Source organism: Jaculus jaculus, chromosome 6 (genome assembly GCF_020740685.1).
Source record: "Jaculus jaculus isolate mJacJac1 chromosome 6, mJacJac1.mat.Y.cur, whole genome shotgun sequence".
In the NCBI taxonomy this organism is placed as follows: Eukaryota; Metazoa; Chordata; class Mammalia; order Rodentia; family Dipodidae; genus Jaculus; species Jaculus jaculus.
The window spans coordinates 5,043,411-5,065,279 of record NC_059107.1 but is presented as its reverse complement, the minus strand read 5'-3'; the positions used below and the strand labels follow the sequence as shown (position 1 = coordinate 5,065,279).

The following is a 21,869-nucleotide window of genomic DNA, read 5'->3' as shown; positions in this document are numbered from 1 at the left end:
TTAACTACTGATCCATATCTCCGGTCTCCCCCTTATGTGCTGCTGAAGTGAGCACCTCCCCCCCTTTTTTGATGTTTGAAAGTGATGTTCAAGACTCAGGTTTATCTTTAGCATTTTGTAGGCCTATTTGTCATACTAGGTCGGTCAGGTTTATAAGGATGGATGGCTATTTCTATGTGAGTGTTGAGAACTCTAGAGATTCTGGCTGTGGATACAGTCGCTGCTGGGCACATGCAGTCGGGTGCCAGGCACAGTATTAACTGTCTTGAAATGTACAAAGGACCCTGTGAGTATGAAGAGACATTTCACCTACACTTATTTTCTATCTACAGTAATGCAATGTATCCGACTACCATGGTACAAAATACCCCGAGTTCCTAATACAATCATCAGTGAAAAGAAGGCAATCTGTTAATGAGAACAAATAGGCTAAGTGGACCGGGTGGTCAGAGGGCAGAAGGGTGTTTAATAAATCAACAGTTGTAGGTTAAACTCCAAACTAGCAGAAGGCAGGATTGAGAGGATGATTGACTAACCTGTTTTCTGAACTCAGAAGAGAAAGCTTTGGGGCAGGACTGGGCGCCATGCGGACTTGTGGCTAACTTTGGGAAAGAAGACGACTGACTTCTTAGCACGGAGTTTGTTCTTGAGCTGTCCCCAGGCCAGATCAGCCAGAGGAGGGGGCAGACAAGTCCTTCTCTAGGCAGTTCAGCTGACTTGGGAACAGTTGCAAACGTTGGAAGAAATCACAGACACTGTTGAAGCGCTGCCTTTGTGCCTCAATGGTTCTCCTGAAAACTGGTTAAATTAAATTGAAACCTAGAATTATTAATAAACTATCCAAGAAGTAAAAGAAAAACAATTCACACAATGGACCATTATGTGCTGATGAATTGGAACATTTGTGGATTGGAGCTTATAGCTGTAACATTCGCAAAATGTACACACAAACCAAAGCCCTAGGCGGAGTTACTGGAAGCTTCTCAAATGTACTTCTTGTATTGGGGTTTTGTCTCATGAAATTTCGAAAGTAACAGGGGCAGGGCCTTAGCAGGTGAGCATGCTAGCCATGCAAGCATGAGGGCTGGATTCGCCTCGAGCCCGATTTCTCAGCACCACGTCGACAGCGGGGTGAGGGAGGCCACACACACTGGTGACCCCGTCTTGAGGGGGGCGGAGACCAGGAGAAGCACGTGGGCGCACCGGCAGCCCGGGATCCAGTGGGAGACGGTCTTGAGTCACAGCGAGGAGTGATAGGGAGCACTTCCCGGGCCCCGCTCTGGCCTTCAAGCTAGGGGGCAAGGGTTGCCCACGTCTGAACGCGCATGCTCACGCTGCACATAACCCACCGGGCAACGGCCCAGTGCATCCGGAAGCTTCTTTCGAAGGCCCTCACCCTTCCGACGTCGCCACTTCCTCTGCTTCGCTTCCGTAACGCTGCTGCCATCTCTCTCTTCTTCCCCAGGCAGGGTTTCACTAGCTCAGGCTGACCTCCGGCCCCGCGCGGCCCTGCCGCCACGCTCCCCTCCGGCCCGCGCCCGGCCGCCCGGCCGCCTGACGTCATCACGTCGGGACGCAGCGGCCCCGGGCGCGCCGCGTGACGTCACGCCGGCGTGATGACGCAGCGCCGAGCTTCCGCGCAGGCCCGGCCCGAGTCCGTTATGGCCGCCGCCCTGGGGAGGATGAGGGTCCCCGCGCGGGCGCCGGGGCTGCCGACCCGCGGAGGGCTGGCGCCGCCGCTGCTCCTGGCGCTCGTGCTCGCGTCCGCCGCGGCCATCGGTGAGGGCGCGGGGCGGCGGGCGCGGAGGAGGGCTGCGGGGCGGCGGGCGCGGAGGAGGGCTGCGGGGCGGCGGGCGCGGGGCGGCGGGCGCGGGGGAGGGCGTCGGTGAGGGCGGAGGGCGTGGGGCGGCGGGCTTCGGTGAGGGTTTCGGTGAGGGCTTCGGTGAGGGCTGCGGGGCGGCGGGCGCCGGTGAGGGCTTCGGTGAGGGCTGCGGGGCGGCGGGCGCGGGGTGTCTGGCGCTGGTGAGGGGCGGAGGGCGCGGGCGTCGGGCGTCGGTGAGGCCTGCGGGGTAGTGGGCGCGGGGCAGCGGGCGTCCGTGAGGGTCGCGGGGCGGCGGGCGGCGGAGGATTGGCACGAGTGGTGGAGGCCTCTGAACACTGGCAGTGGCTGTTCTAGGAAGGATCCGGGGTGGGGCGGGTTCCCCTCCAAACCTGGGACTGGGAGTTCTGGGATCCGAACAGGAGGGCGGCCCATGTTAAGGGAGCAGGGTGCTGGGTACCGTCCTGAGGTCCCGGGCGAGCTGGGCGAGTCAGAAGGAGGGTACTGTTTGGCAGAACTGGTGAGGGTCAGTGGTGAAGACCGAGGGTCAGGGCCAGGCGTGGCACCGCGCTCTGGGCTGGCGGACAGGCAAGGGAGGCTCTGTGCGGCGCTGAGGTCTGCAGGACCCGGAGGCTTGGCATTGAGGCAGGGGATTGGTGCGGGGCTTGGGGGGAGGAGAGGAGCTTATGAACAAAGGGGAGTCTTTGCTAACACAGTCCCTTTGCCTGGACCAAGAGTTAACTGGGACATCCTTGCCTTACTTTAATGGTGGTTCTGTGGGAGTTGATTGAATTAGGATCTCATTTTCTAGCCGGTGGTACATTGTAAAATCAGGATATTGAAGCCCTTATTGGAAAACGAAGAAATCGGTACACTAGACCCTGAGAAAAACCGTTTAGTAAGAACTTAGAATGCTTAAGGAGTATCTTGTTGAGGAGCCCCCATTTCTTTTCTTTTTCAGAGAGAGAAAGAGGCAGATCGTAATTTGCGTCCCAGGGGCTTCAGCCCCTGCAAACAAACTCCTGACGCATGTGCCACCTTGTACGTCTGGCTTATATGAGTTCTGGGGAATCGAACCTGGATCCTTTGGCTTTGCATGCAAGTGCCTTAACTGCTACACCTTTTCTTTAGCCTCCGTTTTTTAAAAAATTAAATTATGTAACGTACACACATGCGCGCGCGCGCGCGCACACACACACACACACACACACACACACATTGTTTTTTTCAAGGTAGGGTCTCACTCTAGCCCAGGCTGACCTGGAAACTCACTCTGTAGTCCTAGGCTGTGCTCGAACTCACAGCAGTCCTCCTACTTCTGTCTCTACAGTGCTGGGATTAGAGGCGTGTGCCACCATGCCCAGCCGAGTCCCCCATTTCTGTTCTGGCTTTAGGTGGATATTGGGGAATTGAAAGGTAGGCTAACATTGCATTTGAGGAGTTAAGAAAATGACAGAGCTAAGGTTTTTGTGTTGAATAACTGGAAAGATGGCGTTACCATGAATTGAAATTGGAGACTTAGGTAGTACAAAGTTGCTAAGTTTTGTTTTGAGTAGACTGGAAATTAATTTTTTAATTGTTTTTTTTTTTCTTTTTGGTTTTTGAGATAGGGTCTTACTCCAGCTCAGACTGACCTGGAATTCACTATAGAGTCTCAGGGTGGCCTCGAACTCATGGCAATCCTCCGACCTCTGCCTCCCAAGTGCTGGGATTAAAGGGATGTGCCACCACGCCCTGCTTTAATTGATTTTTTGAGACAGGGTCTCATGTAGCCCAGGCTGCATCCATCTTCCTTTGTAACCCAGGATGTCCTTGAGTTCCTGATTCTTCTCGTTCTACTTCCTAAATGCTATAATTACAGTTGTGTGCCAACATAACCAGCTCTGAACTTATTTATGCCATACTTTTAAAATTTGAAATAATTGTAAGTGTACTCACAGCTGTAAGGAATAATGAAAAATTTTTATACCCTTTCTTTATTCCGTTTGCCCTGGTAGTAACTTGTAAAATGAGAGGTGTAAACGCCCCAGTCAGGATATGGATGTCTTAGTCACACAGGGCACTGTCACATTTGCCCCTCGAAGGCTGCTTCCCCTTCCTTAGTCCTAGGCTGGTCTCAAATCCACAGTCGTCCTCCCACCTTTGCCTTCTGAGCACTGGGATTAACGGCATGTGCCACCATGCCTGATTTGCTCTCCTGAGCTTTTGTCGGTCATAAATTTGGCTGTCTTTTCTGTGACTGTCATTTACATAAATGGAATCATGCACTGTGTGACTTGTGGGCCTGGTACTTTCTCACTCAGCATAAGTTTTTGGAACTCCATCTAGGTTCTTGCACGTGTCACTGTCCCTTTTTATTGGTGAATGGTTTTCCAGGGTAGTGGTGTACTGGATTTCATCCATCTGCTGAAGGGTGGCAGGATGTTTGCACATCTTGGTGTTTTAAGAATAAAATAGGGCTATAGAGATGGCTTAGTGGTTAAGGTGCTTGCCTGCAAAGCCAAAGGACCCAGGTTTGATTCCCCAGGACCCATGTAAGCCAGATGCATAAGGTGGCGCATGCATCTGGAGTTTGGTTGCAGCTGAAGGTCCTGGTGTGCCCATTCTCTTTCTCTCTCCCTCTTTCTCTAATAATAATAATAATAATAATGATAATAATAATAAAGAGTGAAGCAGGTATGGTTGGGGAGGTGCTCAGCAGATCAGAGCACTTGCTGAACAAGCATGAGGACCTGAGTTCAGTCCCCAGCTCCCATGGAAAAAGCAGTAAAAAGCCAGGCTGGCCACACATGTTATAACCCCAGTAATAATAACTAATAAACAAACACAGATAAGTAAAAGCAGTTTAAGAATGAAGCAGGTATAAATATTTGTGTTCAGATTTCTTTGTGAACTTGTTTATTCCTCTGGGATAGATGCCCCGGAGTGCATTTATCTGGATTATATGACAAAGAGGCAGATAGATAGATAATGGGCACCAGGGCCTGCAGCCACTACAAACGAACTCCACATGCATGCGTCACCTTGTGTATGTGGCTTACATGGGTCCTGGGGAATTGAGCCTTGAACTGAATTCCTTAGGCTTCACAGGCAAGCACTTAACCGCTAAGCCATCTCTCCAGCCAGTTTAGGTTTTTTGTGAGAGTGAAAATGGGCATGCGAGGGTACTGCAAACTAGCTCCAGATGCATGTGCCACCCTGTGCATCTGACTTACATGGATACTGGGGTATCCAACCTGGGTCCTTAGGCTTTGCAGTGAAGTGCCTTGACCACTAAGACATCTCTCCAGCCTGTGAGTTTAATTTTTAATTTTTTAAAAATTTAAAATTTTTTTATTAACATTTTCCATGATTATAAAACATATCCCATGGTAATACCCTCCCCCCTTTCCCCTTTGAAATTCCATTCTCCATCATATTACCTCCCCATCTCAATCATTGTACTTACATATATGCAATACCAACCTATTAAGTACCTTCCTCCCTTCTTTTCTCTTCCCTTTATATCTCCTTTTAAACTTACTGGCCTCTGCTAGTAAGTATTTTCCTTCTCACGCAGAAGCCCAATCATCTGTAGCTAGGATCCACATATGAGGGAGAACATGTGGCACTTGGCTTTCTGGGCCTGGGTTACCTCACTTAGTATAAGCCTTTCCAGATCCATCCATTTTTCTGCAAATTTCATAACTTCATTTTTCTTTACCGCTGAGTAGAACTCCATTGTATAAATGTGCTACATCTTCATTATCCACCCGTGAGTTTAATTTTTGAAGATTGCTAAAGTGTCCTTACAAGTGGGCACTGATGGTGTCCTCATATGTGGGCACTAAAAGTATCCTCACATATGGGCACTAATGGTGTCATCACACAGGGCACCAAATGCCCTATTGGGGGTGCACAGCTCTGAATTTAGAGAAAACTAACCTCTGGAACTTTCCTATCAAGAGGTGGGCAAACTGCTTCTAGAAGGAGCAGAGCCTAAGAGGGGAGAGAGCCAGCTCCTGAAACCCCCATCCTCAGAGTGGACTAGCTGCCTCTAGCAGCTGCCTGAGGACAAAGGGAAGTTTAAGCCATTAGTAAACCTGCTGCATCTGCTGTCACTGCTGCTCTGAGGTTACCAGGCTTCTTCATTGGCATTTGTATTGAACAGCCCCAAGCCAGTCATATGCGAACAAGTAGTACATTGCTAGGGTAAGGAACTGGTTTTTCCTTCTTTCTTTCTCTCTCTCCCCCTCCCTCCTTCCCTCCCTCCCTCTCCCTCCTTCCCTCCCTCCCTCCCCCTCCTTCCCCCCTCCCTCCCTCCCTCCCTCTTTCTTTCTTTCTGAGGTAGGGTCTCATTCTAGCCCAGGCTTACCTGGAATTCATTATCTAGTCTCAGGGTGGCCTTGAACTCACAGCAATCCTCCTACCTCTGCCTCCTATTAAAGGCATACGCCACCACGCCTGGCTAAAGGAACTTTGACCTTGGATAATCCTTAAATGTGTGTTAAAGGGAAGGATTTCAGGGTACGGCCTGCTGGACTCTGCTGGTCTGGAACACACACACACACACCGATCCCAAGAGCAGTCCCACTAAGCCCACCTGTGGCCCCCCTCACTGGCCGTGTCTTCAGTGCTGTGACCAGCTCTTCTTCCTGCGTGTTTGCTCTAGTTGAGAGCTCAGCTGGCCACCGAGGAAGCGCGAGCTTCACATCACTCAGCGTCTCTGAACACAGTCTGTCAGTATTGGCCATCTGCTGGTCAGGTAAATGGTACACTGAGGCCGAGGAAGCTAGTCGTCTTTTTTTAATAATTATTTTTTTTTGGTTTATTTTTATTTATTTATTTGAGAGTGACAGACAGAGAGAGAGAGAGAGAGAGAGAGGGAGGGAGGGGTAGATATTGATTGATTGAATGGGTGTGCCAAGGGCCTCTAGCCACTTCTAATGAACTCCAGATGCATGCATCCTCTTGTGCATCTGGCTAATGTGGGTTCTGGGGAATTGAGCCTCGAACCGGAGTCCTTAGGCATTACAGGCAAGCACCTAACGACTAAGCCATCTCTCCAGCCCCATTTTTTTTTTTTTTTTTTTTTTGGTTTTTCGAGGTAGGGTCTCACTCTAGCCCAGGCTGACCTGGAATTAACTCTGTAGTCTCAGGGTGGCCTCGAACTCACGGCAATCCTCCTACCTCTGCCTCCCGAGTGCTGGGATTAAAGGCGTGCGCCACCACGCCCGGCTTCCAGCCCCATTTTTAAAAAAAATATTACATTTTATTAATTTGAGAGAGAAGGGCAAGAGAAAGGGGAGGAAGGGGGAGAATGGTTAACACTCGGGCCACTACTTAATACACATGAACTCCAGATGCATATACCTGTGCATCTGGTTTTATGTGGGCCCTGGGGAATCAAACCTGAGTCCTTAGGCTTTGCCAGCAAGTATCTTAACCACTAAGCCATCCCTCCAGCCATAGTCACATTGTTTCATGTGAGTGGATTACAGAGTTGTAAGATTAATTTTAGAGTAAATTACAAGTAAGAAATTTTGCATCTCACAGCAATGATCTCAGAGAAGTTATTCGTGATGTGTATAAGATGTTTTCCCACAGTTCCTTCTCACAGTTCACACACAGTAAGCCTAGATTTTAAAGAAACAGCTAGGTTGTTTTCTATAGTGACCGTCTTGTTTTACATCCCCACGAGCAACATCTAATCCAGTGTGCATGTTTTTTACCAGCATTTAACATGATACAGTCTGTATCCTCACCAGCGTTTGACATATGACCTAGTCTCTGCGTCTCACCAGCATTTGTCATATGATCTAGTCTCTGCATGTCACCAGCATTTGACATATGACATAGTCTCTGCATGTCACCAGCATTTGTCATATGACCTAGTCTCTGCATCTCACCAGCATTTGTCATATGATCTAGTCTCTGCATCTCACCAGCATTTGACATGTGACCTAGTCTCTGCATCTCACCAGCATTTGTCATATGATCTAGTCTCTGCATCTCACCAGCATTTGTCATATGATCTAGTCTCTGCATCTCACCAGCATTTGTCATATGATCTAGTCTCTGCATCTCACCAGCATTTGTCATATGATCTAGTCTCTGCATCTCACCAGCATTTGACATATGATCTAGTCTCTGCATCTCACCAGCATTTGACATATGATCTAGTCTCTGCATCTCACCAGCATTTGACATATGACCTAGTCTCTGCATCTCACCAGCATTTGACATATGACCTAGTCTCTGCATCTCACCAGCATTTGACATATGATCTAGTCTCTGCATCTCACCAGCATTTGACATATGACCTAGTCTCTGCATCTCACCAGCATTTGACATATGATCTAGTCTCTGCATCTCACCAGCATTTGTCATATGATCTAGTCTCTGCATCTCACCAGCATTTGACATATGACCTAGTCTCTGCATCTCACCAGCATTTGTCATATGACCTAGTCTCTGCATCTCACCAGCATTTGACATATGATCTAGTCTCTGCATCTCACCAGCATTTGTCATATGACCTAGTCTCTGCATCTCACCAGCATTTGACATATGATCTAGTCTCTGCATCTCACCAGCATTTGACATATGACCTAGTCTCTGCATCTCACCAGCATTTGACATATGACCTAGTCTCTGCATCTCACCAGCATTTGACATATGACCTAGTCTCTGCATCTCAATAACATTTGGAGGCGCTGTTAGGTTTTCTTGTAGCTCTTCTGATAGGTACGTGGCCATAGCTCTGTAATTTCAGTTTGCATTCCCATTATGATACTCTCCCGTGCTTGTTTGCCAGCTGCATATCTTCTGTTGGCTGTCTCATCACCTTTTGCCTCTCTGAACATGGCCTTGTTGCTGCGTGGTGGTCACCTACCTCTGGCCTCTGGCACCGAGGAAGAGCATACAGTTGTGGGCGGAGTGACAGTTGGGTCTCCACGGGACTTGGCTCAGTTACTTTCTTTGCTCCTTGCCTAGAGTAGAGCGGACGCGGCCTAGATGCTTTTTCTTGCTGCGCTGCCTTTCTCCTAGTTCTTCACTGGAGAAGCAGCCCCTGGGCATTCTTTCTGTCTAGCTCTCTGTGTTCTCGGCTGTTGTTTCTTCAGTCCCAAGTGTGGGATATAGGAGGTAAGAAAACACATGTGTGGGAGCCAGCTCTTCAGAAGTCTTTGCTAACAAACACCGTGGATGGTGGATGCAGAGCAAAGTTCTTTAGGCTCACAGTTTAGACAATTCAGCCTGTGACTGGTCAGGCCCTGCTGCTTTGGGCTGTGTGATCACAAAGCTGCTACTTCAGGTTCAGAAAGCTGGAAGGGGGGAGGAAGAGATGGGGGCTCCCCACAGCCCCTTCAATGGCATGCCTCTGGTGACATGGAAACAAATATGGGACCTTGTTGGGAGGGCATTACAGATTCAAACTAGCTGCAGGGAAGTCATCGTGCCATGTCTCGGTCCTGAGGTCTCAACTGTTACACTGTCCGTCTTTCGTAGGGAAAAATTTATCTGCTTAGTATTGGTAGACAGATGGCTCCAGTTTGGTTTTGGTGTGTTAACAGATAGAGCTGGAGATTTCAGGGTGATGTCTTTTTTTTCTTTTTAATATTTTATTTATGAGAGAGAAAGAGACAGATAGAGAGAAAGAGAGAATGAACATGCCAGAGCCTCTAGCCACTGCATAGGACCTCCAGACTCATGAGCCCCCTTGTGCATCTGGTCCTGGGGAATCGAACCCGGGTCGGGTCCTTAGGCTTTGTAGGCAAATGCTGTAACCACTAAGCCATTTCCTCCAGGGTGATATCTTTTGTTTCAGAGTCACTGGATAATGCCACACATGACACAAAGAATTCTCCTCTAATCGTACACATTTCAAATTCTGAAAACGAAACCAAACCTGGTTCCCACATCAATACCACTGTCCCTCCCTCGACCAGCACTGAGAAGAGTGGAGGAGCGTCTGAAGCCCCCACGCCCCTGCCCACCGCTTCTGTGTCCCTCGAGGAGGCCGACAGCAATGACCATCCCAGCATGGAAGATGAGGATCTTCTTTCCCTCAATAGTTCTCCTTCCACAGCCAAAGACACTCTGGACAATGGAGACTACGGAGAACCAGACTACGACTGGACCAGCAACCCCAGGGATGAGGAGCCTGAGGAGGCTCTGGAAGAAAGCAGGGCTTATGTGGGAATCGAACAGTCAGTGAAATCTTTTAAGGCGCCATCCTCAAATATGGAAGAGGAAGATAGCCATTTCTTTTTTCATCTTATTATTTTTGCTTTTTGTATAGCTGTTGTTTATGTTGTATATCACAACAAAAGGAAGGTAAGTTTGGGATTTTTCATCCTTTCTGTTATATTTTATTATTACAAATTCTTTTCTGAGTCAGGTTTAAAAATGGGCATATCAGAGCCACTCACTGCTGTAAATGAATTCCAGATGCATGTGCCATTTTGTGCATCTGGCTTTACCTGGTACTGGTGAACTGAGTCTGAGTCGTCAGCCATCTCTCCAGCCCCTAATCAAAAGTTTTATTTATTATTATTTATTTGTTTTTTTTTTGGTTTTTCGAGGTAGGGTCTCACTCTGGTCCAGGCTGACCTGGAATTAACTCTGTCATCTCAGGGTGGCCTTGAACTCATGGCAATCCTCCTACCTCTGCCTCCTATTATTATTTATTTGTACACATGTGTGCGGGTGTGTCTGGGTTTACCAACATCTGTTGCTACTGCAAGTGAATACCTTTCCAGCCTTTATGTGAATGGCTGGGGAATTGAACCCAGGCCAGCAGGCTTTAAAATCAAGTGTTTTTAACTGCTGAGCCCCCAAATCAAATTTCTCAATGAGAAAAACCAAAGTTCAGTGATTTTTTTTTTTTTTTTTGTTACTTGTTTTGTTTTGAAACACTTTTTATTTTGAAATCCTGGCTAGCCTCAAACTTGCTGGGCACACCCGGCTGATCTTAAACTCATAGCAGTCTCCCTGCCTTGGCCTTCTGGGATTGCAGGTGTGAGCCACCACATTGGGCTTATTTTTATTTTTATTTTTTATCTTTTTATATATTTTTTATTGATAACTTCCATAATTCTAAACAATATCCCATGGTAATCCCCTCTCTCCCCCCACTTTCCCCTTTGAACCTCCACTCTCTGTCATATACCCTCCCCTTCTCAATCAGTCTCTCTTTTATTTTGATGTCATCATCATTTCCTCCTCTTATGCTGGTCTTGTGTAGGTAGTGTCGGGCACTGTGAGGTCATGGATATGCAGGCCATTCTGTGTCTGGGGAGCACGTTGTAAAGAGTCCTACCCTTCCTTTGGCTCTTACATTCTTTCGCCGCCTCTTCCTCAGTGGACCCTGTGGCTCTTTTTTTTTTTTGAGAGAGACCAAATACCTTGTAGCCCAGGCTTTCCTTAAACACAAGATCCTCTTCCTGCCTTTACTTCCTTGTGCTGGGATTCTAGGCTGTTTCTTTAAGGTTACATGCGTGCATGGCTGGGCGCATGGTTCAGCTCAGTCCCAGCACCTATGTAAGAAGGCAGGCCTGGCCGTGCGTGCTGTGACCGCAGTGCTGAGGCGGGCAGCGAAGATGGGAGCAGTAGAAGAAGACACCCCGTAGTAGAAGAGGACACCCCTTGTCTTCCGGCCTCTACACTTATCCCCCCCCACAAAAACCACTGTCTGTCTCCCCCTCCTTTGGTTTTTCTAGGTAGGGCATCTCTAGCCCAGGTTGACTTGGAACTCACTGTGGAGTCTCAGGCTGTCCTCAAACTCAACGGCAAACCTCCTACCTCTGCCTCTGAGCCTTGCGATTAAAGGCGTGCGCCACCACACCTGGCACAGAGGGAACAAGAGAGTGAGCGTGTCCGGGCCTCCAGCTGCTGCAAACGAATTCCCCACACATGCACTGCCTTGTGCATCTGGCTTACGTGGGGACTGGGGAATCGAACTCAGGTCTTTGCAGGCAAGCACCTTAGCTACTGAGCCATCTCTCTAACATAAGATTGTGTATCTTTTTTTTTTTTTTAATTTTTAGAGTTAATTTATTTGCAAGCAGGTAGAGGTAGAAGAGAGGCACAGAGAGAATGGGCTCACCAGGCCCTCCAGCAAACGAACTCCAGATGCATGTGCCACTGTGCATCTGGCTTTACTTGGGTACTGGAGAACTGAAGCTGTACCGTTAGGCTTCACAGGCAAGTGCCTTAACCACTGAGCCATCTCTCCAGCCCCAAGATTGTATAATTTAGTATTGCTGCTTCAGTGTGAATACTTGTAGACCAAGAATGTTAATTTAATATTCTTCTCTTTTAATTTATTAAACATTGAAGTTAATTTTGCAATTATATTTTTTCCTGGTTATAAAAGTGTTGTATGATTATTTTGGGGATTCAGAAAATATGAGTGTGAGAGCTGGGGAGATGTCTCAGCACTTAAAGGCACTTGTTTGCAAAGCCTGCAGGTTTGGGTTCAGTTCCCCAGTACACACCTAAAGCCAGATGCAAAAAGTAGAGCATGCATCTTGAGTTTGTTTGCAGTGGTAGGAGGCTCCGAAGCACTCATACATTCTATCGCTAATGCACATGAGTATCCCCCACCATGCCGCAGCAAATGAACTTCAGACACATGAGCCACTTTGCTTTTGTCTTTATGTGTGGGTACTGGGGAATTGAACCTGGGCTTCAGGCTCTGCAAGCAATGCCTTTTACTGCTGAGCCCTCTTCCCAGCCACAAGGCCTTGATTTTCTTCACTGAAAAATTCCATAAAAATTTACTTATTTCAGACAGAGAGAGAGCACGTGAATGAGCGTGAGACAGAGGCAGAGAAGAGAATGGGCACTCCAGGGCCTCTAGCCACTGCAGATGAACTCCAGACTTGTGTGCCACGTTGTGCATCTAGCTTACGTGGGTTCTGGGATATTGAACCTAGGTTCTTTGCCTTTGCAGGCAAGCGCCTTAACCACTAAGCCATCTCTTCAGCCCCTTGTTTGTTTTTTTGAGGTAGGGTCTCTCTAGCTTAGGTTGACCTGGAATTCGCTATATAGTCTCAGGGTGGCCTTGAACTCACAGCGATCCTCCTACCTTTGCCTCCCAAGTGCTGGGGTTAAAGGCGTGTACCCCATGCCTGACTGGATCAGGTAATTTCAGGATGAAATCTAGATTGGAGAATTAGTGACTCTTAAGAGTGAACCCCTTTGAGACAGTAGTCTTACTGGCTGTGTGTTGCAGAACTGAGAGTGCTGGAGATGACCTCTCCTGTGTGTGGTGCTGCTTGCTCTGTTAACCCAGGGACTTTGGGCAGTAGGCTTCTGCTCTCTATGCTCGGCTCTGAAGGTAGAGCCCAGGAATCAGTCTTCCCAAGCACTCAAGTGTGTAGTGACATTGAGAAGTACTGTCCAGTCTTGTTCATTATATGGGGAAAAAAGTCATTTTGTTATTTAATTTTTGTGTTTGGAAGCCTATGAGAGAGAATGTACTTGTTATAAGAACTGTTACCTTATTCTGTTTTCTCATTTGCATGTCTAAGTAATTTTGCTTTATTCCAGATTTTCCTCCTTGTCCAAAGCAGGAGATGGCGGGATGGCCTTTGTTCCAAAGCAGTGGAATACCACCGTCTGGACCAGAATGTCCATGAGGCTATGCCCTCCCTCAAGATTACCAATGACTATATTTTCTAAAGCACTGTGATTGGAGTTTGCTTTTTATGTAATTTTATTTGCTTGACTTTTTATATTGTGCAGATGTTTGCCATAGGCAATTGGTACTTTAAAATGAGAGGTGGATCTCTCTTTTGCCTTGGTGCTTTGGGGGTCAATGTCACAAACAAGGAGCATAGGAACTTTTTGTCTACTTTAGAGCTGAGTTTAATCAGGTGTCTGAAATGTGATTTAAGCATTACCTTGTATCTGTGCTGTTTTTATTGTCTTGTCTGCTGTCCTTCTGGAAGGCGTGCCCCTTTGGCAAGATCCCGAATCTGTGGCTGTTCCCAGTGCTGAGACATTCTGCCATACAAGTGCTGTTGTCTTGCTTTGCCGTTTTTTAAATTAAAAAAAATTTTTTTTTGAGATGGAGTCTTACCATGTAGCCCAGAGTAGCCTCAAAAACTTTTTTTCCCTAAATCGATACCTATTTCTAGAAGCTTTGAATCAAGCAAGTATAAGGAGAAATAAAAACTACCAATTCTAGGAATGTTAATTTGAATATTTTTTGCCTTTATCTTTCCCGTGTTTGTTCTGTGTGTCGTCATGTCACCAAGCATCCAGTGCACACGCGCACGTGTGGCCTCTGCGAACAGCAGTAGCCCTCAGCGCGTGCCCTCCGGCCCCAGCCTTCCGCGTCCCGGTGTGACGGGCGGCTTACCACGCACAGTCCTAACGTTGCTTTTTAGAGTCCTTGACCTTAATGCACAAGGATATTATATGATATAATGCTTTGTATGAAAGTAATTTTTTTTTCTCTCAAAACTGCTCTGGATGTTTTTGGGCAGCTTTAGGTAATGCAGCTGCTGCTTAATCTGACTACAATTTTCTGTGAGACATAGACATGTCTTGAGGTTCTGGCAAGAGACTGCAGTTTGCAGGGAGCATAGATGAATAAATGTTACTTCGGTTTGAATGACTGAACTAAACTTAGAGGTGGGAACTGCTGAGCTGCATGGAGCGCGCAGCAGGTACTGCTCACCAAGTCCAGCGTGTCAAGCACTGGGCGGGGTGCAGACTTTGTACTGTGGTTTCTCACTTACTCAGACCAAGTGTGAACACGGTGGAGAGGCCATTATCACTTAACACTGTATCCAGGTCTTTCAGATTAAAGGGACAATTGCAAGGAGCTCTGTAGACATGAAAGACAAGCGTGTCGAACGCTCTGTCTTCTGCCTTGCTTTCTCCCCACCGCCCAGCAACCGGAAGTTACGTACTGCGTTTCATTTTAGCCTGTCTTTTTGTTATAAAGAACTGATCAGGATGTAAATATGCAATTTGAACCGTGGTTAACTTACAGGTGTCGCTACAGCTTTCTAGAAAACATGCTTCACTATGTGTTCAACAAGGCCCAGATGAGCCAGTGGCCGCGTGCTCGGGGTAGATGGAACAGCCTGTCCTTCCTCTCCGGACAGCGCTGCCCGTAGGCGGGGCGGCCTCATGGAAGTAGCCAAGAACTGTCTTGTTGCAGTCACTTCTTTCACATTTGAAATGGTTTTATTTAATATTTTGAGTAAGATTTTAAATAAATGGTAAAGACATGAACCTATGCTCTAGTCAGTGTGTTTCATCGCATATTGATGGGGTCAGGGAGGGATACAGACCTATGCTCTGGTAAGTGTGTCTCATCACACGTTGACGGGGTCAGGGAGGACGGGACCCCAGCTCGCAGTCGGCCTGCTCAGCCCCGCTCTCTGCCTCCAGGAGCGCCACGTCCACTTAGCTCTGCCTTGCGGTGCTTTCTTTTCTTTAAAAAAAAATTTTTTTTTGAGGTAGAGTCTCACTCTAGCCCAGGCTGACCTGGAATTCACTATGGAGTCTCAGGGTAGCCTCGAATTCACAGCAATCCTCCTACCTCAGTCTCCCAAGTACTGGGATTAAAGGCGTGCACCACCACGCCCGGCTTTACATCGGTTCCTTGCCACATGCTGATGTTTATTGACACTAGCAAGCCGTTGGGTCAAGTGGAGGGATGCCACAACCTGGAGAGCTATCCCTGCATTGGGCATGGAGCTCTAGGGACTTCCTGATGGCAGGAAGTTGGGTGCAGCAGAAGTTGGGTGCTGCTCGGACTTTCGGTGTCAGGTTGTGCCTGGACTAAAAATGCTGCTGGGGTCTGACAGGCACCTGGCCTGCTGGGTGGAGGATCCTGAACCTACGTTTGAGCCTTACAATGGTAATGGATCTTACTCACCTGATACGTGCCCTGGCACCTCTGCCCAGCGTTGATGTGGCTTCACTCTCCCTGTCTTAGCTGAGGAGTGCCGAGACTTGAAAGGCCGCCAGGCATATAGCATGTGTACCTGCAGGCAGGCCTGTCATGACGGAGGAGGCTGCTCTCCCTCTCCCCCCCCCTTTTTTTTTTATTGAGGTAGGGTCTCCCTCTAGCCCAGGCTGACCTGGAATTCACTATGTAGTCTCAGGGTGGCCTTGAACTCATGGTGATCCTCCTATCTCTGCCTCCCAAGTGCTGGGATTAAAAGTATGTGTCACCATGCCTGGCTCCTTCCTCTCCTTTTTGGTTTTTCATTTTTAAAAAATTGTATTTATTTATTTGAGAGAGGGAGAGGTTGGGCATGGCAGGGCCTTCAGCTGCTGCAAACAAACTCCAGATGCATGTTCCACTTTGTGCATCTGGCTTAAGTGGGTCCTGAGGAATCGAACCTTGGTCCTTTAGCTTTGCAGGCAAGTAAGTAAGTGCCTTAACCACTACGCCATCTCTTCAGCCCGTTTTCTTTCTTTTGATAGGATCTTGCTATGTAGCTTTGGCAACTTAGAGCTCTGGCGCCCTGGCCGGCTCAAACTTGTGACAGTCCTGCCTCAACTTCCTGAGTGCAAGTATTACGGGGTGCCGCCTCATGCCTGGAGTTCCTGATTTCCTCATAAGGGTGGTTGCAAACTCTTGGGGACATGTGGTTTGTCTCCCAGAGTGAGCTTGAGAACAGGAAGTGGCAGTTACTCTCTTCATGTCCCTTGAACCTGGTGCTTCCCAGACCCCTTTTAAGCTGGTGACATGTTTGAGGAATTAGGTGCAGAGGACCTGGGGGTTGGCATGCCATCCATTGCTGACATCCTGGACACCTCCCTGGCCATGCCCATGTTGCTATGGGAAGCTCAAGCCCACAGGAACCATGGACCCTCCTTGCTCCCAAATGCCACATCCTGGTCACAGCAGCTACTGCTGGTTGAACTGTCAGTGGCCAGCATGGCTGCCTCCGGCCGTGTGCGTGCACACTGTGTGTGTGTGTGTGGGGGGGGGGGGCAGCTGTGCCTCAGCTTGCGGAACCTGACTTGGCACTTCCGTGATTCCATCGGGTCCCGTGAAGCAGTCCCATCCTTACTCTTCCTGAGGGATGGCTGTCTTCCATGGGAACAGAAGGGTGCCCCTCCACCCCCACGTGCGAGGGTCTAGTTTATTCTCTACATGTGAGTATCCAGTTTTCCCAACACCATTTATTGCAGATTTTGTCTCTTCTCAAATGTGTACTTTTGTCATCTTTGTCAAAAATCAAAAACAACAACAACAAATCCCCCCCCCCCAAATAAAACAAAAAAAGGTAATTCAGCCGGGCAAGGTGATGCACACCTTTAATCCCAGCACTCAGGAGGAAAAGGTAGGAAGATCACTGTGAGTTCAAGGGCAGCCTGGGACTACACAGGAAGTGCCAAGTCAGCCTGGGCTAAAGTAAGACCCTACCACCTCCCAAAAAGAAGATCAAAGCCGGGCATGGTGGCGCACGTCTTTAATCCCAGCACTAGGGAGGCAGAGGTAGGAGGAGTTCGAGGCCACCCTGAGACTACATAGTGAGTTCCAGGTTAGCCTGGGCTAGAGTGAGACACTAACTCGAAAAAAAAAAAAAAAAAAAAAAGATGAGCCACCATGATCATTCCACAGATGCAGCGATGGTTCACATACATAAATTAAGTAATGTATTATATCACATAGATTCAAGAACAGAAATTATATAATCGCAATTGATGGGAAAAAAGCCTTCAGCAAAGTCCAGCATCCTTTTATAGTAGAAGTTTTGGGGAAGCTAGGTATGGAAGAAAAATGTAGCAGTTTAAAAAAGGCTATATATGACAAACCTATGGCCAATGTCATGCTGAGTGGAGAAAAACTCAAAGCATTTTCACTGGGATCAGGGATGTCCATTTTCCAGTCCTATTTAACATGGCACTTGAAGTCTTAGCTAGACTAATGACAAGAGAAGGAAGTAAAAGGGATCCAAACAGGAAAGGGCAAAGTTAAGGGATCCTTGTTTTCATATGCTATGATTCCATACATAAAGGGGCCGTGAAGACCACCAGAAAATTCTTAAAGCTGAAAAATGCTTTTGGTAAAGTGGGAGGATATAAAGTTAGCATAAAAAAAGTTGATACTCTTTATATACCAATGAAAACATGGAGAAAAGTAGGAAAATATTCCCATTTATAATAGCCTCGAAAATTACCTTGGAGCCAGGCACAGTAGCACACACCTTTAATCCGACAACTCAAGAAACGTAGGTAGAAGGATAACCATGAGTTCTAAACCATCCCGAGCTACCGAGTGAATTCCAGGCCCGTATGGGCTAGAGTGATACCCTTCGTCACAAAAAAAAAAGAACAAAAACAAAAAAAACATAAAAAGCATGTGGGACCGTGTTCACACTCTCCCTTGAGGAAAAATGGGCTGGAGAGATCAGGTTAAGGCGCTTGCCTGCAAGGGCAGGTCACACTTGAGCCAGATGCACAGTGACACAAGTGTGCAATGTCGCACATGGGCACAGGGGATACACACATCTGGAGTTCATCTGCACTGGCTGAAGGCTCTGGAACGCCCATTCTGTATCTCTCTCTCAAAAAAGGAGAAAAGTAAAGAAAACAAATTATGTTGGAATTAATCTGACTAAGGAAGCAAAAGACCTCTACAATGAAAACTTTAAAATACTGATTAAATAAATTGTAGGAGATATTAGAAGATGGAAAGACCTCTGATGCTCATAGATAAGAATTAATATTATAAAAATGGCCATTCTAAAGCTGGGCATGGTGGCACACGCCTTTAATCCCAGCATTTGGGAGGCAGAGGGAGGAGGATTGCTGTGAGTTCAAGGCCACCCTGAGACTCCTTAGTGAATTCCAGGTCATCCTGGGCTACAGTGAGACCCAACCTCAAAAAAACCAAAAAAAAAAAAAAAAAAAAAAAAAGGCCATTCTACCAAAAACAATCTAAAAATTATTCAATGTAATCCCACTCAAAATTCTAGCACCATTCTTCACAGAAATAGAAAAAGCAATCCTAAAATTCATATGAAAGCACAAAAAGACCCCCCCAAACCCCTCCAGACAGCCAAAGCAATCCAGAGTAAAAAATACTGCTAGAGGTGTTGCCATACGTGACGTCAAGTTATACTGCCGAGCCAGAGCAGTGAAAACAGCATGTGCGTGCACGTGGGCTAGTACAAAAGCCAACACAGAGCAGTGGATAAGGCAGAGCGCCCCGAGAGCAGTCTGTGCGGCTACATCCACTTGGCTGTTTTTTTTTTTTTCGAAGTAAAGTCTCACTCTAGCCCAGGCTGACCTGGAATTCACTCTGTAGTCTTAGGGTGTCAGGGTGGCCTTGAACTCATGGCGATCCTCCTACCTCTGCTTCCTGAGTGCTGGGATTAAAGGCGTGTGCCACCGTGCCCAGCTTTTTTTAAAGAAATATTTTTATTTGTTTATTTGAAAGAGAGAGAGAGGAAATAAATGGGCATGCCAGAGCTTCTAGCCACTGCAAACAAACTCTAGACACATGAGCCATCTTGTGTATCAGGCTTATGTGGGTCCTGAGGAATCAAACCAAGGTCCTTTGGCTTTGCAGGCAAGTGCGTTAACTCCTAAGCCACTTCTGCAGCCCTCTACTATATATATATATATATATATTATATATATTATATATATTATTATATTATATATATAATATATTATTATATATTATATATATATATATAATTTTTATTTATGTATTATTTTTTTCAGAGAAGTGTATTTTATTTATTTATTTATTTATTTATTTATTTATTTATTTATTTATTTATTTCTCAATTTTTACTAACATTTTCCATGATTATAAAAAATATCCCATGGTAATACCCTCCCTCCCCTCCTTTCCCCTTTGAAATTCCATTCTCTATCATATCCCCTCCCCCATCTCAATCAGTCTCTCTCTTATTTTGATGTCATGATCTTTTCCTCCTCTTATGATGGTCTTGTGTAGGTAGTGTCAGGCACTATGAGGTCATGGATATCCAGGCTATTTTATGTCTGGAGGGAGCACATTGTAAGGAGTCCTACCCTTCCTTTGGCTCTTACATTCTTTCCGCCACCTCTTCTGCATTAGACCCTTAGCCTTGGAAGGTGTGATCAAGATGTTACTCAGTACTCCAGTCCCTTCTTTCCAGCACTATGATACCTTCTGAGTCATCCTAAGGTCACTGCCATCTGAAAAGAGAAGATTCTCTACCCAAAGTGAGAGTAGTGTTAATATTAGGGTATAAATATTAAGAGAAGTGCTTACTGGGCAGTTTGATAAGCATAGTATATACATTTTTCCAGACATCAGCAGATGTTACACCCCTAGGGCTCATGACTACCCCTGTTTTAAGTTTTCAGTATGAGGGATGTATTCCCCCCCATGGAGCGGGGCCTCCAGTCCAATTGGAGGGCAATTGGTTTCCACCATGACAGACATGCCACTATTGCACCCGATGGCTCATTTGGCCTGGCTGGCCAATTATAAGGCTTGCAGTGTCCACTGTTGAGTATCTTCACTGGTGGTATCTCTTTCTCCCATTGAACTGCATGTAGAATGGCTTCTTCCAGCTGGTCTATATGGAGAAGGTTATCAGCTCAGTTCCAGCAGGATTTCTCAGTGACCTTGCAGCCCAAGTATGTGGAGTCTTCAGCAATAGGGTCTTACCATCTATTCCTGTTGGGAAACCAAGGGCCTCTGCAATGGCCTATAATGTTTTAGGGGCATCAGGGACCTCCCTGGCCAAGAACTTACTGGAGGTATCCCATCCCTGGCACTGAAAATTTTCTAACAATGATCTATGGCTCCTGAGTGTTCCATTGTCCAAAACCAGAGTATTCCATATGATTTATTTGCATCCTCTCAGATTTTGATTAGCTCTCCCTCCATCTTTCCTTTACTCAATCTCTTCTCCTGACCTTACTTTGGGCCTTTTCACCCCCATTAATCTATTCTTCTACTTACATATATACAATACCAACTTATTAAGTATCCTCCTCCCTTCTTTTCTCTTCCTTTTATATCTCCTTTTTAACTTACTGGCCTCTGCTACTGAGTTTTTTTCTTCTCACACAGAAGCCCAATAATCTGTAGCTAGGATCCACATATGAGGGAGAACATGCCAGCCATCTTTTTTTTTTTTTTTTTTGAAGCGGCATCTCACTGTAACCCAGCCTGACCTTAAACTTACTCTGTAGCCTAGGCTGGCCTCAAACTCATGGATCCTCCTACCTCAGTCTCTTGAGTGCTGGGATTAAAGGTGTGTGACACCACATCCAGCTGACACCACACCAGCTAAATAAATGTCTTTTTTTTTTTTTTGAGATAGTGTCAACAGAGTCCAAGCTGGCCTTGAACTCATTCTATAACCAAGGACTGCCTCCAACTTCAATAATGCCCACATTAGTGTGTCTGCTGCTCTCTGTTGCAGTCAGGTTTGCATTGCTGGCAGAAATCACCTGGCCAAGAGCAGCTTTTGGGAAAAATAAAAGGGTTTATTTTGGCTTGCAGACTTGAGGAGAAGCTTCATGATGGCAGGGGAAAATGATGGCATGAGCAGAGGGTAGACATTACCCCCTGGTCAACATAAAGTGGACATCAACAGGAAAGTGTGCCAAACACTGACAAGGGATCACTGGCTATGACACCCAAAAGCCTGCCCCCAATAATATACTGCCTCCAGGTGGCGTTAATTCCCAAATCTCCATCAGCTGGGAACCTAGCATTCAGAACACCTAAGTTTATGGGGGACACCTGAATCAAACCACATTTCACCCTTGGTCCCCATAAACTGATAACCATACGTGATGTAAAATGAAATGCATTCATCCTTTGAAAGTCCCCATAGTTTTATTTTTATCAGTTCCAATGATGTCATACATCCCCATAATCCAAGGTCTTTTTAACTGAGCCATAATACCAAAAAATAACCTCAAAAAACCCAGAATGGCACAGACTAAACATTCACATTGCAAAAGATGGCATTGGGCATAGCAAAGAAATATTCAGCCAATACAAGATTTAAAACAACCAGGGAAAACATCAAACTCTGTGGTTCCAAGTCCAACAACTCTAGCCAGTGAC

At 46.7% G+C, this 21,869-nt stretch overlaps 1 protein-coding gene across 1 annotated transcript; it reads left to right on the top strand.

The window, feature by feature from the left end:
- Window positions 1-1,616: 1,616 nt before the first annotated feature.
- C6H5orf15 (chromosome 6 C5orf15 homolog) lies at window positions 1,617-15,056 on the top strand. The gene is made up of 3 exons (XM_045151667.1): window positions 1,617-1,779; window positions 9,627-10,135; window positions 13,355-15,056. The coding sequence occupies exons 1-3, from the start codon at window positions 1,617-1,619 to the stop codon at window positions 13,484-13,486; spliced, it is 804 nt and encodes a 267-aa protein (XP_045007602.1). The 3' UTR covers window positions 13,487-15,056.
- The last annotated feature ends 6,813 nt before the right edge of the window (window positions 15,057-21,869 follow it).

Bases quoted from the DNA above. Each gene is read 5' to 3' on its own strand.
- C6H5orf15 (XM_045151667.1), top strand. From the start codon at position 1,617: ATGACGCAGCGCCGAGCTTCCGCGCAGGCCCGGCCCGAGTCCGTTATG. The intron at 1,780-9,626 runs GTGAGGGCGCGG...CTTTTGTTTCAG, and splicing joins CGCGTCCGCCGCGGCCATCG to AGTCACTGGATAATGCCACA. The intron at 10,136-13,354 runs GTAAGTTTGGGA...GCTTTATTCCAG, and splicing joins TATATCACAACAAAAGGAAG to ATTTTCCTCCTTGTCCAAAG.